General features: G+C 60.7%; 2 protein-coding genes across 5 annotated transcripts in view; one reads left to right on the top strand and one right to left on the bottom strand.

Moving 5' to 3' along the window:
• RALGDS (ral guanine nucleotide dissociation stimulator) overlaps window positions 1-3,442 on the top strand; it is a 35,743-nt gene extending 32,301 nt beyond the window's left edge. For all 4 annotated transcript variants that reach the window (XM_084898313.1, XM_084898312.1, XM_084898310.1 and 1 more), the window contains exons 15-18: window positions 90-291; window positions 401-643; window positions 1,450-1,564; window positions 2,483-3,442. In XM_084898313.1, coding sequence (XP_084754439.1) covers window positions 90-291; window positions 401-643; window positions 1,450-1,564; window positions 2,483-2,658 — 736 coding nt within the window. In that variant the 3' untranslated portion in view covers window positions 2,659-3,442. The remainder of the gene's footprint in view (window positions 1-89; window positions 292-400; window positions 644-1,449; window positions 1,565-2,482) is intronic.
• Window positions 3,443-7,899: 4,457 nt separating this feature from the next.
• LOC311629937 (bile salt-activated lipase-like) lies at window positions 7,900-14,137 on the bottom strand (the record flags this gene model as incomplete). Its single annotated transcript, XM_084898530.1, has 11 exons — window positions 14,018-14,137; window positions 13,092-13,251; window positions 12,427-12,549; window positions 12,041-12,238; window positions 11,401-11,531; window positions 10,900-11,007; window positions 10,664-10,781; window positions 9,903-10,080; window positions 9,544-9,747; window positions 8,679-8,876; window positions 7,900-8,161 (listed from the first exon to the last, which is right to left on the bottom strand). The coding sequence occupies exons 1-11, from the start codon at window positions 14,081-14,083 to the stop codon at window positions 7,900-7,902; spliced, it is 1,746 nt and encodes a 581-aa protein (XP_084754656.1). The 5' UTR covers window positions 14,084-14,137.
• Window positions 14,138-17,202: the final 3,065 nt, after the last annotated feature.

Below are 17,202 nucleotides of genomic sequence, written 5' to 3' on the forward strand. Positions count from 1 at the left end.
AATGGCGGCACGTGGCCTGAGCAGAGGGGGTGCCTGGAGCGGAGTGTGGGGGGCAGGCCTCCCCCGGTGACCCAGCGCCCTTCTTGCAGCCGCCAGGCCCCCAGCACGGAGCTGAGCGCGGGCGGCAGCTCGCACTCCAAGTCCTGCGACCAGCTCCGGTGCAGCCCCTACCTCGGCGGCGGGGACGTGGCCGACGCGCTCAGCGTGCACTCGGCCGGCTCCTCCAGCTCCGACGTGGAGGAGATCACCATGAGCTTCGTCCCGGAGTCCCCCGACGGCCAGGAGAAGAAGGTGACGGCCCCTGCCTTCCGGCCCCAGTGGCCCCTCACCCCCAAAGGGGCCAGAAGACCCCTCGCGGCCCCCAGGGCTCGGGCCGCTGCTGACCCTGCCGTCCCCGCAGTTCTGGGAGTCGGCCTCCCAGTCGTCCCCGGAGACCTCCGGCATCAGCTCGGCGTCCAGCAGCGCCTCCTCCTCCTCGGCCTCCACCACGCCCGTGGCCAGCGCCCGCACCCACAAGCGCTCCGTCTCGGGGGTCAGCAGCCACAGCGCCTCGCTGCCGCTCTACAACCAGCAGGTGGGCGACTGCTGCATCATCCGGGTCAGCCTGGACGTGGACAACGGCAACATGTACAAGAGCGTCCTGGTGAGCGGCCTGGGCCACCCGCCGGCCGGCAGCACAGGCCCGGGCGTCCGTCCGCCCGCCTCCCGCCGGCGGGTCAGGAAGGCAGGAGTGAAGGAGCGGGCGTGGCGATCGGATGAGGGCAGGAGGCGTCCAGTCACAGCCAGGGCACAGGTCTCGGGGAGCCCCGGGCGGTGCCCCTCCCCAGGGGTTGGAGGGGCAGCGAGCGGGCCGGAGGAGAAGGAGCAGGGTGCAGGGTCAGCGGGTCAGGGAAGTGTCGGGGGTGAGACGGGAGTCCCCGGCGGTTGGAGCAGAGGCGGGCAGAGACCTAGGACCGTCTCCGGGGGATGGGCTGGTGCCTGGCTGGTGGCCGGCGGGGAGGGGCAAGGCCAGCGATCAGACACTGCGTAGAATTTGAAGGTCGAGACCAAGCCAGCGGGACTGACCTGCGGGGGTCCCCTCCTCACCCCACCACCGGGTAGGGTGCCCCATGCCACAGTCGCCTGGAAAACCTGTGTCTGAAGCCGCTGCGCTCTGGCGCTCGGGGCGGACACAGCAGGGGTCGGCCTGTGGCTCCGGCCTCCAGGGCAGTCTGGCCCCAGCCACGTGGATACTGCCGTGGAGGGGCGGTTAGTTTCCCAGGACGTGTGGGGGAGGTGCATGCTTGGGAGAGGAGGGGAGCAGGAACATTGGGAAAGACCCCTCATCATGGCCAGGCCTCCCCGGGGAGGTGGCGAGCCCCCGGCCAGAGGCGGTGAGCCCCTGTGCGCGGTGTGGGGCGGCTCGAGGGCCCTGGCCGCGCCCCCTGACGCCCCCCCCCCCCCATCCAGGTGACCAGCCAGGACAAGGCCCCGGCCGTCATCCGCAAGGCCATGGACAAGCACCACCTGGACGAGGAGCAGCCAGAGCACTACGAGCTGGTGCAGGTCATCTCGGACGAGAGAAGTATGTGGACCGGGGATGAGGGGCCACAGCGGGGGGAGGGGGGAGGGGAGGGGCCACGGCGGCGGGAGCGGCACCAGGCCCACCCCTCGGACTCCCACCAGCAGGGGCCGGGGAGGCTTCGCGCATACACCGACCTGCTCCTGGCCGGGCCTGGACACCCCGTGTTTTCTCACTGCCTCTTACTCCCCCTCTTTCGGCTGAGCCTGCAGCCAGCCGGGCACTTTCTGGCTGGGATGGGGAGTATGTTATATCCACTCGCACGTGTCACCAACCACCGCAGACCGGGCGCCTTATAAACACCCCGCGCCTCTGCCCCGAGCTGCTCCCACTCTCCCCGCACGAGCCCGGCCCTCAGCCAGGCCCCATGGCCCCTGGGAGGTGGTTTCTGAATCCCCTCTCCTTCCTGCCCCGTCTCCCTGACGTGAGATGCGAGGCCGACACAGGGGAAGGACCCAGGGAGCCACACGGGGCAGCGGGCGCGGGTTCCAGCGGGCAGTGGGGCCCAGCAGGCTCCCGGCCAGCCGGGCGGTGGGAACAGGAGCCAAGCGTCAGGGCTTGGGGTGCCCTGCCATCCCCGGCGGCACAGGGGTCTGCCCTTTGCTGGGCCCCGCGCTCCTGAGCTGAGCAGGGCTGGGCTCGGGCGGTGGTCTGGGGTCCACAGCACCTGTTCCTGCGTGAGGTCCTGGCCAGCGAAGGCAGCAGGCGGGGGCAGCGGGGTGACCCTCCCCTGCTCCAGAGACGGCCGTGGAGCCAGACCCTCTGTGGGGAGGACTCGCTAGGTCCATGGGCCAGGTGGCCATCGCGGTGTCCCGGCCCGTGCCGCCGAGGGGCCCCGGTGGTCCTCGCGGTGTGTGGAGGCCTCGGTGCTGAGCCCAGCCTGTCCCGGGTCTCTCATACTGACCCTCCCTCCCCGGCCAGAGCTGAAGATCCCGGACAACGCCAACGTGTTCTACGCCATGAACTCCACCGCCAACTACGACTTCGTCCTGAAGAGGCGGGCCTTCGCCAAGGGGGCCAAGGTCCGGCACGGCGCCAGCTCCACGCTGCCCCGCGTGAAGCAGAAGGGGCTCCGCCTCGCCAAGGGCATCTTCTAGCTGGTCCCCGGCTGCCGGCCGCGGGGCTGCCCGCCGAGCACTTACGGACAACAGTGGCCCAGGCCAGGCGGGCACCGTCTGCCCAGCCTGCCCCGGGCCACCCTCCCCGACTCCGGTTCCTCCCCGGAGCCCCCGCTGCCGGGATTGACGCCTGCCCGTCACCAGGCTGACCCGGCCGCCGGGACCACCCGCCGCCTTAGGTGCCTTCCGCTCTCCGGAGCCAGAGGACTGGCCGACGTCGCCCAGGAGCACTGCCCGCCACGGGCACGCCCTCGCCACACCGCCCTCACACCTTCCCGGTGTGGTCACTGCCACCGGTGCCCACGGGCAGCCCAGGGCACCCACTCATCCACTGGATCTGACCACTGCGGCTCTCTTCGCGCCACGGACACCGGCCGTGCCACCCACGGGGCCCGGCCCCTCCACCACCCGAGCCTTCTGCAGGCTGCACCAAAGACCCACCGTCAGGCCACGGAGTGCGGGGGCCCTCGGAGAGGAGGGACTTCGGCACCTGCAAGTGGGACCAGCCCCGCGGGCCCCCGGCCCAGCCTGAGTGCCATCTGCCGCTGCACCTGGGCTTCCCGGGGCCACACGGGCCGGGGGAGGAGGGGGGAAGGAGGAAGGGGGAAGGGAGGGGGTTGAACATTTGTATAAAAGGCAAAAATCATGTTTACCAGTGGGGGAGGGGCAATATTTATTTGTTGTAAATAGTAAATGCTAGACTTGGATATTATATTAAAACCCTGTTTCTACGATAGCCCGGGAGAGACGCTTTTGTTCTTTTGCCTGTGCTCCTTTATTTAAAAAAAAAATATATATATATATATTTATTGACTTTAGAGAGGGAGGGAGAGGGAGAGAGAAACATCAATGGTGAGAGAAAATCATGGATCAGCTGCCTCCTGCACACCCCCCCACTGGGGATTGCACTCACAACTCAGGGCCTGTGCCCTGACTGGGAATCGAACCTGTGACCCCTGAGCCAGGCCGGCCAGGCACATCTGTGCGCTTGTAAACGACCTGCAGTCGTCCATCTGTGTTCAGACAAGAAGCTGTGGCGGCGGTGGGCTTCTCTGCAGGAGGTAGATGGGCAGCTGTCTCTGGCTCCCACAGACACCCCTTACCCGTTTCCCCCCTTCCACCTTCCACAGGGTGTGTGGGGCATCGTGGACCTGGGCAGCGAGTTGAGCCCCCCCTCAGGCCCCTGGCGGGAGAGGGCACAGGCGTTCACAGGGCCCAGGACCACCTCTGAGAGATGGGGGTCTGACAACTACCCTGGTGGTCCCCCATCTCCCTCACATGGATGCTTCTCTCCCTCCCTCTCTCTCTAAAAAAATAAAAATCAATTAAAGAAGAGACCTTAAACTCCCCTTTGGAAGCCAATTAAAAAAAAAACAAAAAAAACCACAAGGAAATTAAAAAACCTGATGAACAATATTAACTGTTGAATATAATAGAATCAGGTATGGAAGGGGAATGGACTGATGATTCTCAGGGAAAAGAGGAGTGGGGGGGGGGGTGCGGGAAGAGACTGAACATAAACTGTGCACCTATGGATGAGGACAATGGGGGGTGGGGAAAGGGCAGAGGATGGGGTAGGAACCTGGTGGAGGTGGAAAAAATGAGGAACTTTTGTAATAATATGAACAATAAAGGTTTATTAAAAAAATTATATTCACACAAAAAAGGAAAAGAAATACCTAAAATAGGCAAATGGAGACAGGAAATGGAGTAAGAAGCTCCGGGTCGTCTCTCCAGGAGACAACATTCCGCCGGGAGGGGAACCCACCGGAATCACCGAATTCGGGGCTCGCCCCTCAATCAGGCACAGCAGCCGGGTCACATGCTGACCACAGAGGCAGAGGACAGGAACCGGGGGCCGCCCGCAGCCAGCCACACAGGCTCTGCAAGCTCACCGGGCGCGTCCCCACAGGGACGGGCTGCCCTCCCGCCCTGGGGCTCGGCGCCTGCTGCCCAGCACCTGCCAGGGCCCAGGGGACCGCCTCCCTCCGGGGAGAGACGTTCACAGTCGCCGGCTGAGAGGCTGCCAGGCTCCGTCCTCGGGGCCTCCGGGCGGTGTGACTCAGCACTTTTCAGAAATAAAGCGTCCTAAGAGTGCAGCACGCTTCTGTGCCAAACACCATCCACGGGGTGTCCCTCAGCTCACAGAGGAGGGGCGTTCTGGTCCCCATGCAACAGGGTGTCCTCGGAAAAGATGTGTGTTTTTTTTTTTTAATATTTTTTTTTATTGATTTTTACAGAGAGGAAGGGAGAGGGATAGAGAGCTAGAAACATCAATGAGAGAGAAACATTGATCAGCTGCTTTCTGCACACCCCCTACTGGGGATGTGCCCACAACCAAGGTACATGCCCTTGACTGGCATCGAACCTGAGACCCTTCTGTCTGCAGGCAGATGCTCTATCCACTGAGCCAAACCGAGTTTCTTCTTTAGCGGAGGTCTACCCCTGGCCGAGTAGCTCAGTTGGTGGGAAGGTCGTGGGTTCAGTTCCCAGTGAGGACATATACCTGGATGGTGGGTTCCATCCCCTGTCCCTCTCTCACTCCCGCCTCTCTCTCAAAAAAATAAAGTAAAATAAAAAAATCAATACCCCAGCCGACATGACTCAGTGGTTGACCATCGACCCATGAATCAGGGGGTCGCGGTTCGATTTTGTCAGGGCACAGGCCCGGGTTGTGAGTTCCATCCCCAGTAGGGGGCATGCAGGAGGCAGCCGATCCATGATTCTCATAGTTGATGTTTCTCTCTCTCCTCCCTCTCTGAATTCAATAAGAATATAAGAAAGACAAAAATCAATAAAAAAGGATTATCTAGAATAGGCAGATTGATTGAGATGAAACAGAAGAGGCTAGCAGGAGTGGGGGAGGGAGTTACTATGGAAGGGTACAGAGTCTCTGGGTGATGAACAGAATTAGAAATAGGGAGTGTGATGGTTGCACAGTAATGTGACTGCAATTAATGTCACCTTAGAAGTTAAAACGGAGTACTTTATGTTATGTATACTTTACCCAATTTTTTAAACATTTAAATTCTTTATTGTTGAAAGTATTACATGTCTCTCTTTTCCCCATTGACCTCTCCCCGGCCACTCCCTGTCCCCCAGCACATGTCCCCGCCCCCCTACTCTCTGTGTCCATTGGTCATGCTTCTATGTGCACATACAAGTCCTTTGCTAGATCCCCCCCCCCCCACCTCTGGCCACCCGCTTTACCCCAATTCTTAAAAAATAGCAGTTGCAGGGACCAACTCCTGACCAGACGGAGCTGCCTGCCTATGGAGGAAGAGGGGAGTGTGGCTGGGCGTGTGGTTTCTGCTGCCCAGGAGGAGGAATTCCTGGATTTCAAGTTCCACGGGAACCCACCAGCACGAAGTGGGGGGTTGTGGACAGAAAGAGCCTGCCACTGGGAAGGCCAGGCGGGTGTACTGACCAGTGGCCTCTGTGAGGGGACTTCCCATCCTGGCCTCTAGGGGCCACCCCTTCCATTCCTGATTGGAAGCCTCAGGGAACCCTGTCCTGGGAAGGCCTCTCTGGTGGTGGTGTGTCTGGGGAAGTGTGGAGAGCGGCTACGGTGTTTGGATAGGTTCTAGCCTCAGACTAATGAGAGGGCAGGTCCTCTCATGGCAAAGCCACGTGCAAGTCCCAGCCTGGAGGGCAAAGCCCTCACAGCACAATTATAGCCAATGGTTCTGGATGTAAACCTGACCTTATGGTCCAAACCTGTGTTCCCTTTTGGCTAAGTGATGTAGGCTGTGGCGGTGCAGCAAGTGCTGCCAAAACAAAGCTGGATAGAGTTCAGGTGCATATAATTCAGTAGATTTGAAATCTGAGAGAACAATGTAAACATCTTGAGCACTTGGCCTGGTGGAATCTGAGTATAAAATAAAGACTTGGCTTGCAGGCTGTGGCACTGTCTCTCCATCAGAGAGCAGTGTCCCACATGGCCCCAGCTTTATTCTCTTGTCTGTCTTCTCTAATCCTTCCCTGCCCCCATCACATTCTCCCTGGGCCAGGCTGAGCCAGCCACAGGGAAGGATTTGTGAAGCATCTTATTTAAGGCCACAGTGGGCCCTGGGACTCAGGAGCTGCAGTTCTTCACAGGATTCATTTCACCCGGGACCAGGCCTTGGACCGCCTCTGTTGCTCAGGGGGCACGTGGTGTGAGGAGTCCCAGGTGAGTGTGGGTTTGTAGGATAAACGTGCAGATTCCTGCCCTCTGGCTCTCCTCTGTCCCAGATGAACCCAGGGCTGTGAGGTCTGAGGTCCCATCTCGGGCAGTCACCAGTTTAGACTCACTGTCATGGACTCAGCTAGACAGGGGTTAGGGGGAACTAGAAAAGACTCAGCCCAATTTTCTTAAAGGGCCCAATGGGAGGACCTAGTAGACTTGCCAGGAAATAGGTGAGCCCAGAGTACTCAGCCAATGAGGAGCTGCACAAATGGGCGGGGTTCCCGCACCAGGGGTGCCTGTACAGCCGGGCGGACACCCGCTCTGGAGAGCACATTCAGGTCTCCTTTCACCGCACTCTGTCTCCGAGTGTCATTAGAATTGGAGCTGGTGAGCATTTCTCACAGTAACTGTCTACAACGGGGTGTCCATAGTGCCCACCGCCCGGGCCATGTGAGGTCAGGATGGGGGAGCCTCGGTGCAGGCGGTGCCCTGTCCCAGACCTTGCTGAGGTGGCCATGGCCCTGCGTGTCACCTCTGCCTCCCACTCCCCTCCGGACTCTGCCAGAGCAGTGGGCAGCACCCTGGCTGAGCCGGGGCATCCAGGCCCAGCCCAGGTACCCTCTGCTCTGAGCCCAGCGGGATGCGTTACTGTCTGCCTGGGATCCAGCTGGAGGCGAATCAGTGTCTCTCCCAGGCCATTCCCAGACCCGGTTACACAGAGCCCACTCCCCACACCCGAAAATTGAGTCTGAGGCAGGACTCACTTGTCCAGAGGCAACTGCTAACAGGGCCTGCTCCCCACTCAGGGCTAACCCTTTCCTGACCCTCTCTTCTCCTCCTAAATGGGGGCGGGGGGCATCCAATTCCAGAGCCGAACATGGGCAGAGATTGTGTGGTGGCGGAGGTCATGAGGGCAAAGCGGGATGCCAGAGAGAGATGCGACTTTATTCAGGAAGAGCTGGGGCGGGAGGTCCTACCCTTGGCCTCTTGGGAAAGGACATTAGAAGCCCATGGCTGCACATCTGAGCCCCCTCAGAGTCAGCAATGGGGGGCTATTGGGGAGCCAAAGAGTCGTCCATGGGAGGCATAGGAATGGCCTTAGGGTCATCCAAAGGGGGCAGGGGGGCAGCCCCGTCTCCGGTCACGGTGGGCAGGGCCTGGTAGGTCTGGTTCCAGTACTGCAGGTAGCTGCTCCTCAGGTGCTGCTTCAGGGACTGGCCGTCCATCTTCTTGTTAATCTCCAGGTAGTTGCCATTTTCCTGGGTGTAGGGCTCCCACTGGGTGGGCACAGCCGAGGGGCCCTTGTTGGGGTCCCTGCACAGGAGAGGAAGGCTGTGTGGGTCTGAGGGCTCACAGGAGGCCTCCATGCTTACCCAAACCACCAGGGCACTTCACTGTGTTCTGGGCACTGGCTGGGCACGTGCGTGTCCTGAGGCCCAGCCAGTATTCCCCTCCCCTCCCCCTCTCCTTTTTTTTTAACCTGCACCAGATATATCATTCCATTTATTTCAGTGGAGAGTGAAAAGGAGGGGAGAGACAGAGAGAGAGGAGAGAAACATTGATGTGAGAGAGAAATTCCCAATAGGCCCAATCAATGTCAGGGATCAAGCCTGCAATGAGGTACGTGCCCTTGACGGGAATCAAACCTGAGACCCTTTAGTACACTGGCCCAGGCTCTATCCACTGAGCCAAACTAGCCAGGGCTCAGCCAGTACCTCCTATCCTCACACAGAGGGGGGTACTGAGGCTCAGGGAGGTCAAGTGTAGGACAGGGGACAGGCATGTGGGGCCCAGGTGGCAGGAGGCCTGGCCCAGCCTCACCCCGCCTTACCCAGTCCTGGCAAAGTTGGTCCAGTAGGCGATCATGGCCCCGGAGACAGTCCTGTCTTGGGGTCGGTAGATCAGGGGGTTGGCAAAGGGCTTCCCAAACACATAAGGGAGGTCATCGGCATGGTTGGCGCCGACCCAGCTGGGGTAGAATGGATTGCGAGAGGGCTGGGAGAACAGGTAGGTGTAGGTCCGGGCACTCCTGAGGAGGGGAGGGACACGGCCCAGGTTGGTAGGGAGCTCAGCTGGGCTGCCCACCCAGAGCAGGGCCCTGGAGGGAGGCCATGGGGAGAGCAGGGCGGGGCCAGGAAATCCCCTGACTCGGACTCAGGAGGGCCCTGGGACCCTGAGGCCAGAAGGGAGGGCCCTGGGGTTGTGGTTCTGGGATTTCAGGTGCATTCACTCTTCCCTCCACAAAGCCTATGGAGGCGTCTTCCCTTCTTCTCTCTGCACATGAATGTGTGTTCCTCATCGGATGATATCATCTCTGCCTTCAGTGTAAACATTCCTAACTTAATTTTGTTTTCGCTGGAGGTTGACCAGGTGGCCGCAGTTTGAATGTTGGCCAACTACAAACCCGCAGCAGAGGCCATCCTCCCCATCTGTCCCCTTCAGCCTGGGGGCTGCGGGAAGGCTGCAGGCGCTGCCAGGGGAGGCCTGAGGCTGAGAGGGCTCTGTAGAGGCCCCTGAGCTGGGAGGTGAGGAGGTCCTCTGAAGGCCCCTCAGGCCTGAGCAAGGCAGATGGCGCAGGCACCGCTGGGACCCCATCACGGCTTTCCCGGGCCTCCCTGACCCCCTGAGCCCTTCCCCGGGGAGGCTCACTGGGCAGGTGAGTGACCCACTTGGGCCTCCCCTGCCCAGGCCCTCACTTGGCATTGGCTCTGTGCTGGGCCAGGGCCACCTTCGTGGGCATCAGGAAGAGGACGTCAGTCACAAAGTCCACCACCGTCTTCTTCTTGGCTACCTGGGAGGAGTCCTGGGCCCAGGATGCCGTGTAGAAGTCAAAGGTGGCGTTGGCACCTCTGGGCCCCTTGGCCATGGTGACTTGGCTGACCAGCTTGTAGAAGTCTTCCCTGCAGGGACAAGCTGGCACTGGACCCTTGGGCCAGCGGGAGGGGCCCCAATTCCACCCATTCCCCCACCCCAGGGCCTGCAGATGGCCTCCTTCCTCAGCTAATGCCTCCCCAAGAGGCCCCCAGGCACGCCCTGGGCCCTGCGCCTTCCTCACCCTGTGACGGTCTTCTTGTCCTTGTCAATGGCCGGCATGACTTGGATGGCAAAGAGGTAGCCGTCCATGTCGTTGGTGCCAGCGATGTAGTCGATGTCGGCCGCGTTGGCGAAAAGGTTCATGGGGTCGTCGGGGATGAAGTCTCCGTCCACGACAGGCAGGAGGCCCAACAAGGAGGCTGAATGGAGAGCAGCAGTTTCTAGCACCTTCCAGGACCCCCCCCCCCTCCACCCGGCGGGCTCCCCCCGCCTCCTCCGCCAGACCCCAAGCCCAGGGGCAGCCCCTGCCTCCTCTGATTCAGACCCGGGTCCCCAGCCTGTCCCCCTGACATGGGCCCGGATCATTCTACGTCCTGGGCTGCCCTGCGCATGTGGAGCAGCTTCCCTGGCCCCAGCCGCCTGATGCCACCTCTGCCCAGTGTGGCAGCCCAGACTGTGTGCACACTGCCACAGGCTCCCTGGGCCACTCCGGCCCGCTGACAGCACTGGGCCTGAGGTCCCTGAAAGTGGCTGCAAATGACTGTTTCTGCCCATTGTTGGGGACAAGGTGCAGCAGCTTCCCAAAGGGGTCAGGCCCAGGGAGGATGCCAGAGCGGGATGGCGCCCGAGACACAGTCAGTTGGGCCTCGGAGACATGGAGGACCCAGGCGGCATGGAGCTGCCTACAGGTGCCAGTGAGCAGCTGACGGGCCAGGCCACAGACCCGGCACTTCCTCACTTCTTGGGGAGCATGGCCGGCTCCCCATGTGGAGCTCCACTCACACGCCATGCCTGGTGGGGGCATCTTATAGGCCCGTGTCAGGGCCCGGGGGTCGGTGACCTTCAGACACTTGACCATCCTGGCGACATCGTCCAGGGGGCAGCCCACCTCTTTGGCACTCTGGGGGTTTGGGGGGAGACAGGTGGGTGAGGCCAGTGCAGGACAGAAGGTCATGGGGACCAGGACAGGGTATGGAAAGGAGGTAACACTCCCCTCGCCCACCGCAGCTCCCCTTTACCCTCTTGGCCCAGGAGAGAGGGTCCTTCTGGATGGCCCAGGGGACCAGCGCCACGCCGCTCTCGCTGATGGCTCGCCGGATGAGGCCCTTGTTGTAGGGAGAGAGGGTCTGCGACACACAGAGGTCCTGTCACCAAGGACTCGCCTCTCCTGCCTACCCAGGCTCCAGCAGGGACAGCTAGACTGTCAGCTTCATGCTGTTCCCCACAGCCCATTAGCTCCCCCAGTCCCCTCAGCTCCCCCAGTCCCATCAGCTCCCCCATACCCCATCAGCTCGCCCAGCCCCATCAGCTCCCCCAACCCCCATCAGCTCTCCCAGCCCCCATCAGCTCACCCAGCCCCATCAACTGCCCCAGTCCCCAACAGCTCCCCCAGCCCCCATCAGCTCCCCCAGTTTCCATCAGCTCCCCAAGCTCCCATCAGCTTCGCCCAATCTCAATCAGCCCAAGTCAGCTCCCCACAACACCCTGGGAGGTAAACCTGCCTTCCCATGTGCCCAGACCTGCAGAGAAATGCTGACACTTCCGGCTGATTGCCCAAAGATGGTGATGTTGTCGGGGTCCCCCCCGAAGGCCGCAATGTTCCTCTTCACCCACGCGATGGCCATGTGCTGGTCCCAGAGGCCGTAGTTACCTGGGGCCAGTGGGGAGCCCATGAGGGACTGGGGTGGGGAGAGCTTCCTCCATGTGGGGAGCCCTGTCAAGCCCAGGATGGTGCATGGCAGGTCCCAGGAGGCTGTGGAATGCGGTGCTGGAGGGGGTGTGGGCTCAGGCAGGGCACCAGGAGCAGGAGGGCCAGGCTGCTCATCTCTCTCCCTGACACCGTCATTCTGCTGTCCGTCTGTCCTACGGCTCTGAGTCCCTCAATTCACCTCCTCAGTGTGTCATCTTCTGTCTCTCCCTGGGTCCCTGTCTGCACTCCCTGGTCTCTCTGTTCTCCCTGGTTCCCTGCCTGGCTGGCGGGCAGCCTCTTTTCTTGCTACATCTGCCGATGTGCTCCTGCATCTCACTGTCCACCCCCAGCTTCCTGTGCTGCCAGGAGAATTCTGGGTCTTTCTGGGAGAATGTCAGGAGTTGTTGGGAGAAAGCGATGCTGAAGAGCCCCCACCAGCTCCCTCACCCCCAGCCCAGGCCCCGGCACACCTGGCAGGTGGGCGTCCCCAGTGCTGAGGAAGCCCAGCGGCCCGAGGCGGTAGTTGAAGGTGACCACGATGACATTGCCCCGTGTGGCGATCTCCTCCCCTTCATACTGGTAGTCACTGAAGAAGTTAAACCCTTGGCCGGATCCAAAGATGAAGGCTCCTCCGAAGACCCAGATCATGACAGGCAGGTTCTGGGAAACTGAGGAGGAAGCAGACCCAGTGACCCCAGCTGTCACCCCCCCCCCCCTCATCCCCTCAGGGTGCTTGTTTCAGGGATTTCAGCTCTGGAGCCCACACAACCAAGGGGCGGGGCAGGGCTGGCCCTCTGGCTGTCTGGGCGCTTTCTGCAGGTCTGGGGACCTGGACGGCAAGGGTTGGGGGATGCACCTTCCTTCTGGCCCTGGGGGACCCAGATGTTGAGGTAGAGGCAGTCCTCGGAGCCCTCGGTGTTGTCCTGGGTGAGAGTGAGTTGCAGGCATTCCTGCTTGAAGTCCTTGGCCTTCAGGGTCCCTGTGAGTGAGCAGAGAGGCTGGCGTTGATGGGGGAAATGATGAGACATTTTTTGGGGGGGCTTGCAATCTGAATCTAGTCACTGCCCCTTTAATTATCTGGTCCTGCAAGACCTGTTTACCCAAAATACTACTCCCACCTTAGAGAGGCCATAAACCATCCCCAGACGAGGTTATCAGTGCTGGCGCCAGGCCAGGCTTGAGATGTGGTCCTGGTGCCCCCACCCCAGCACACGGGGCTTTTTGCAAAGTCTGTTAAAGGTCTGGAACTGTGATCCCATTTGTGGCACAAAGAAGCCAAAGGGGTATAGAGGAAAGCATCCTCCATATTGGGGGGTGAGCCTCAGGACTTGGAGAGAAACAGACTTCCCTGAGCCGGTCCCTGTGAAATGTCTGGAAATAAATGGGTTTTCCCGGAGCCTCGGGTACTCCTGCAGGTTTTCTCAATTGCCAGGTAAATATGCAACAGCACGAGGATGGTGGGCCCACCCCCACCCCGACCCCAGGCGCAGGGCCAACCCAGCACCCACCCCCCACTCCCACCTTGCCAGCCGGGGTGCCGCTGGGGCTTCTCCAGGGCCTGGGGTGGGGCGGCGAAGGGGATGCCCTTAAAGATGTCCACAGAGCGGCCGCCAATGCCCAGGAAGCCCAGCTTCTTGTTGACACCCTCCACGAAGCCCCCTTCCGTGTGCACCACGCCCAGCTGGGGAGAGGGCAGGCTCAGAGCACAGGCGGGAGGGGGGGGTTACCCCAGCAGGCTCTAGGGGTTCAGACAACCTCCAGGTGGGGCCCCTAGTCAGGCCTGCCTGCAGCTGTGGGTTCCTGTGGAAGCCCTGCTCCTCACCCCTGGCAGGGCCTGAGGGAAGGGGTCCTGTAGGTGCCCCAGGCTCCCCACTCCCCCTGGAGGGGCCCGGCCATTGGCAAGCAGGGGGGTGTCACCCCCTCTCAGGGCTGGGCTCGGGGCTCCGGGTTGAACTAGACTGAGGTCCACACTCCTGGTCCGACGCTGGGGCTGTGATGGGCAAACTGGGGGCTGCTCAGGGCCCAGCGCCTTCTGAGCCGGGCCAGGGCCATCCCCGGGCAGAGGGAGAGCCAGGGCCCTGGAGGCCCAGGCAGATGCCCAGATCAGCCTTTAGGTCACAGGGACCTGGGGCTGGAGGACAGATCAGCCTTTAGGTCACAGGGACCTGGGGCTGGAGGACAGGGTGCCCTGGAGAGTGCCTGGCCCAGCCCTTCCTCGTGGTCTCTGACATTGGAGGTCATGGCGTCCTGGCTGTCAGCTGCGGGGCCATCGTGTGAGCGGGAAGGCAGGAGTCAGAGGAAGGGCCAGGGAAGCTGGGCTGGGTGGGCTTGGGGGCTCTCTGGGCCAGCGCCCCACCTGCCTGCCCCCTCCTCGGTGCCTTCCCAGGTCCCAGGCCAGGTTAGGGGAGCAGACAGGAGCCTTCCAAGTCCACTGGGCTCTCGCTTACCTTTGCTGCGCTCACTCCTGCCAAGCAGCAGGCCAGGCCTAAGACAGCCAGCTCCGGGCGCCCCATGGTGCGTGTGCGTGCTTCGGGATGACCCTGCCTCTGTGTGTGGGTATTTATGGGGCGGGAGCCCTCTGGGAGCTGGGGCAGGTAGTTGCCTGTGGCTGGTTCCCCTCCTCACTTCCTCCCTCTGCCTCTTCCTCCAGGCAGTATATCTGGGGCAAGAATAACTGCCGTTCTCAGCCAGGCTCAGGGCCAAGGACATGCAAGTGTGGACACACAAACACGTGCACGGGTGCTGGGATAGTCCACCATGCCCAGGACCTCCTGATCTGGTGCCTGGTGCCCACAGTGCACCTGGGCCGGTCACCGGGAATAGTCAGGTGGCCAGGCCAGGGCGACAGGGACCCAGCTGGGTGCACAGGGCCCCGCATGGGGGCTCCTTTACAAGGGCCTGGGCTCCCCCAGAGAAGTGGGCCTGCTTCCCTCCAGGCCCTGCCTGGCCCCCAGCTGAGCTCCGGACCTCAGCAAAGGGAGGTCACAGGGCATGGGCGTGTGGCTTCCGGGACAGAGAGGGCTGTGTGCGCCTGGGCAGCCACATGGTGAGCCTGGGTCCGAGGGCCCACTGGGGAACAGTCCAAGCTGGGTGTGGGGAGCCAGAGCAGCACAGGGTGGGCAACCTCCCCTCAGGGAGGACACACCTCCCACTCAGCACCAGCAGCCCTGGGAGGCGGGACTGGGGGCTCAGGTGGGCACAGGTGGGGAGGGAAGGGGCTTCCCTGAGGAAGAGGAAGCGCCTGGCTTTAGAAATGCACCACAGTCTGGGCACAGCAGAGAGACACAGAGGGGACAGACAGAGGGAGAGACAGACATTGAGGGGGACAGGGGAGAGAGAGCTGAGCAGAGTGAGTGAGAGCAGAAGGGTGCATGTGGCTCAGGGAGCGTGTCTCCCTCGGGAACCAGAGGCAGCTCCAGGCACAAAGCCCAGGGTTCCTGCCTTTGTGGCATTGGCAGTGCTGCCTTCAACAGGGCTGGGGTGCGTTCAGGGCCCGGGGAAGGCAGAGCCCTTTCTGGAAAGGGACCCTTCGCTACCAGGAGCCGGTGCTTGTACGCAGGCCACAGCCCGGCTGTCGTCACACCGGAGGCTGCCCCAGCCCCACATGGACCCACAGACACCGGCCATGCTGGCTGCCTGCTGATCCAGAGCCCAGCTCTCTGGCGATGGAGTGGGGAGTCGGCAGGACAGTGGGCAGCAGGAGCCGGGCAGGCCGGGCTCGGAGGCTGAGGATTGAGGAGCAAAGGGCTTGAGGGGTGCGTTTATTCTATCCGTCAGTGGACAAGTGGATAAGAAAGTGGTACAATTGCACATGGATCACTCAATAGCAGAAAAACAAGGAACTCTTCCCCGTTGAGACAGCCGGAGGGACCTGGAGAGTACCATGCATAGCCAAATAAGCCAGTGGGAGGAAGACAAGTATCACATGATCTCACTCACGTGGAATCTAATGAACCGAATAAACTGACAAATAAACAGATCCATAGGCATGGACGCAGGGAACAGCAGGACAGATCTGGAAGTGAGGGTGGAGGGAGGGCGGGAAGAGATGAATCCAGAACTTACAGGCATATATTCATAGGCTATAGAGAGGGCAGAGACAGGGCTGGGGAGGGAGGTGGGTGGAAAGGACAGAGAAGGGAAATGGCAGAAGTCTGCAATACTCTCAACCATACAAGTTCAAAGTAAAGAAAACAGCCCGGCCTGGGTGGCTCAGTAGGTTGAGCATCTTTCCTGGACCAACAGTTCACCCTTTCCATTCTCAATCCTGCACATGGAGCCTCCTTCCCCAGTGGGGGGCATGCAGGGGGCAGCAGATCCGTGTAATTCTCAGATCCGTGTTCTGCTCTCTCCCTCCCTCTCTAAAATGAAAAGCAATAATAAAGAATGTTTAGAATAGGCAAACTGCCTGAGGCAGGAGGCTGAACAGCATAGCAGCAGTTGGGGGAGGGGAGATCCTGAGGAGCACATACACAGCTTCTGTGTGGAGGGTGCAAGGATTGGGAACCAGAGGGTGGTGATGGTTGCACAACAGTGTCGCTGCAATCAATATCACTGAATTGAGCTCATGCATCGTTAAACTATCGTGTTTTATGTGATTCAAATTTTACCCCGATTTTTAAAAACAGTTGCAAGGACCAACTCCTGACCAAGACGGGGCTGCCTGCCTTTGGAGTGGCTGGTCATGTGGTTTCTGCTGCCCAGGAGGAGGAATTCCTGGATTTCAAGTTCAGACGGGAACCCACCAGCACTAAGGTGGGGATTGTGGGCAGATCAGAGCCTGCCACTGGGAAGGCCAGGTATTGTACTGGCCAGTGGCCTCTGTGCGGGGACTTCCCATCCTGGCCGCCAGGGGCCGCCCCTTCCATTCCCGATTGGAACCCTCAGGGAACCCTGTCCTGGGAAGGCCTCTCTGGTGGTGGTGTGTCTGGGGAAGTGTGGAGAGCGGCTATGGTGTTTTGATAGGTTCTAGCCTCAGACTATTGAGAGGGCAGGTCCTCTCATGGCAAAGCCACGTGCAAGTCCCAGCTTGGAGGGCAAAACCCTCACAGCACAATTATAGCCAACGGTTATGGTTGTAAGCCTGACCTTAGGTCCAAACATATAATCCCTTTGGCTAAATGAGGTAGGCTGAAAAAACAGAGCTTGATAGAGTTCAGGTGCATGTAATTGAGTAGATTTGAAGTCCCAGAGACCATTGTAAATATCTTGAGCACTATGCTTGGTGGAATCCGGTGATAAAATGGAGACTCAGCTTGCAGGCTGTGGCACTGACTCTCCATCAGAGAGCAGCGTCTCACCTGGCCCCAGCTTTATTCTCTTGTCTGTCTTCATTAATCCTTCCCTGCCCCCATCACATTCTCCCCGGGCCGGGCTGAGCCAGCCACAGGGAAGGATTTGTGATGCAGGTTATTTAAGGCCACAGCTGGGCCCTGGGACCCAGGAGCTGCAGATCTTCACAGGCTTCATTTCTCGCAGCACCTTCCTCTGGGGCACGTGGTCCGAGGAGTCCCAGCTGAGTGTGGGTTTTCAGGATAAACGTGCTGATTCCTGCCCTCTGGCTCCCTTCTGGCTGAGAGGAACCAGGGCTGTGAGGTCTGAGGTCCCATCTCAGGCAGTCACCAGTTTAGAC

The sequence above is a fragment of the Pipistrellus hanaki genome (genome assembly GCF_964339955.1).
Source record: "Pipistrellus hanaki genome assembly, chromosome: 11".
Classification (NCBI taxonomy): Eukaryota; Metazoa; Chordata; class Mammalia; order Chiroptera; family Vespertilionidae; genus Pipistrellus; species Pipistrellus hanaki.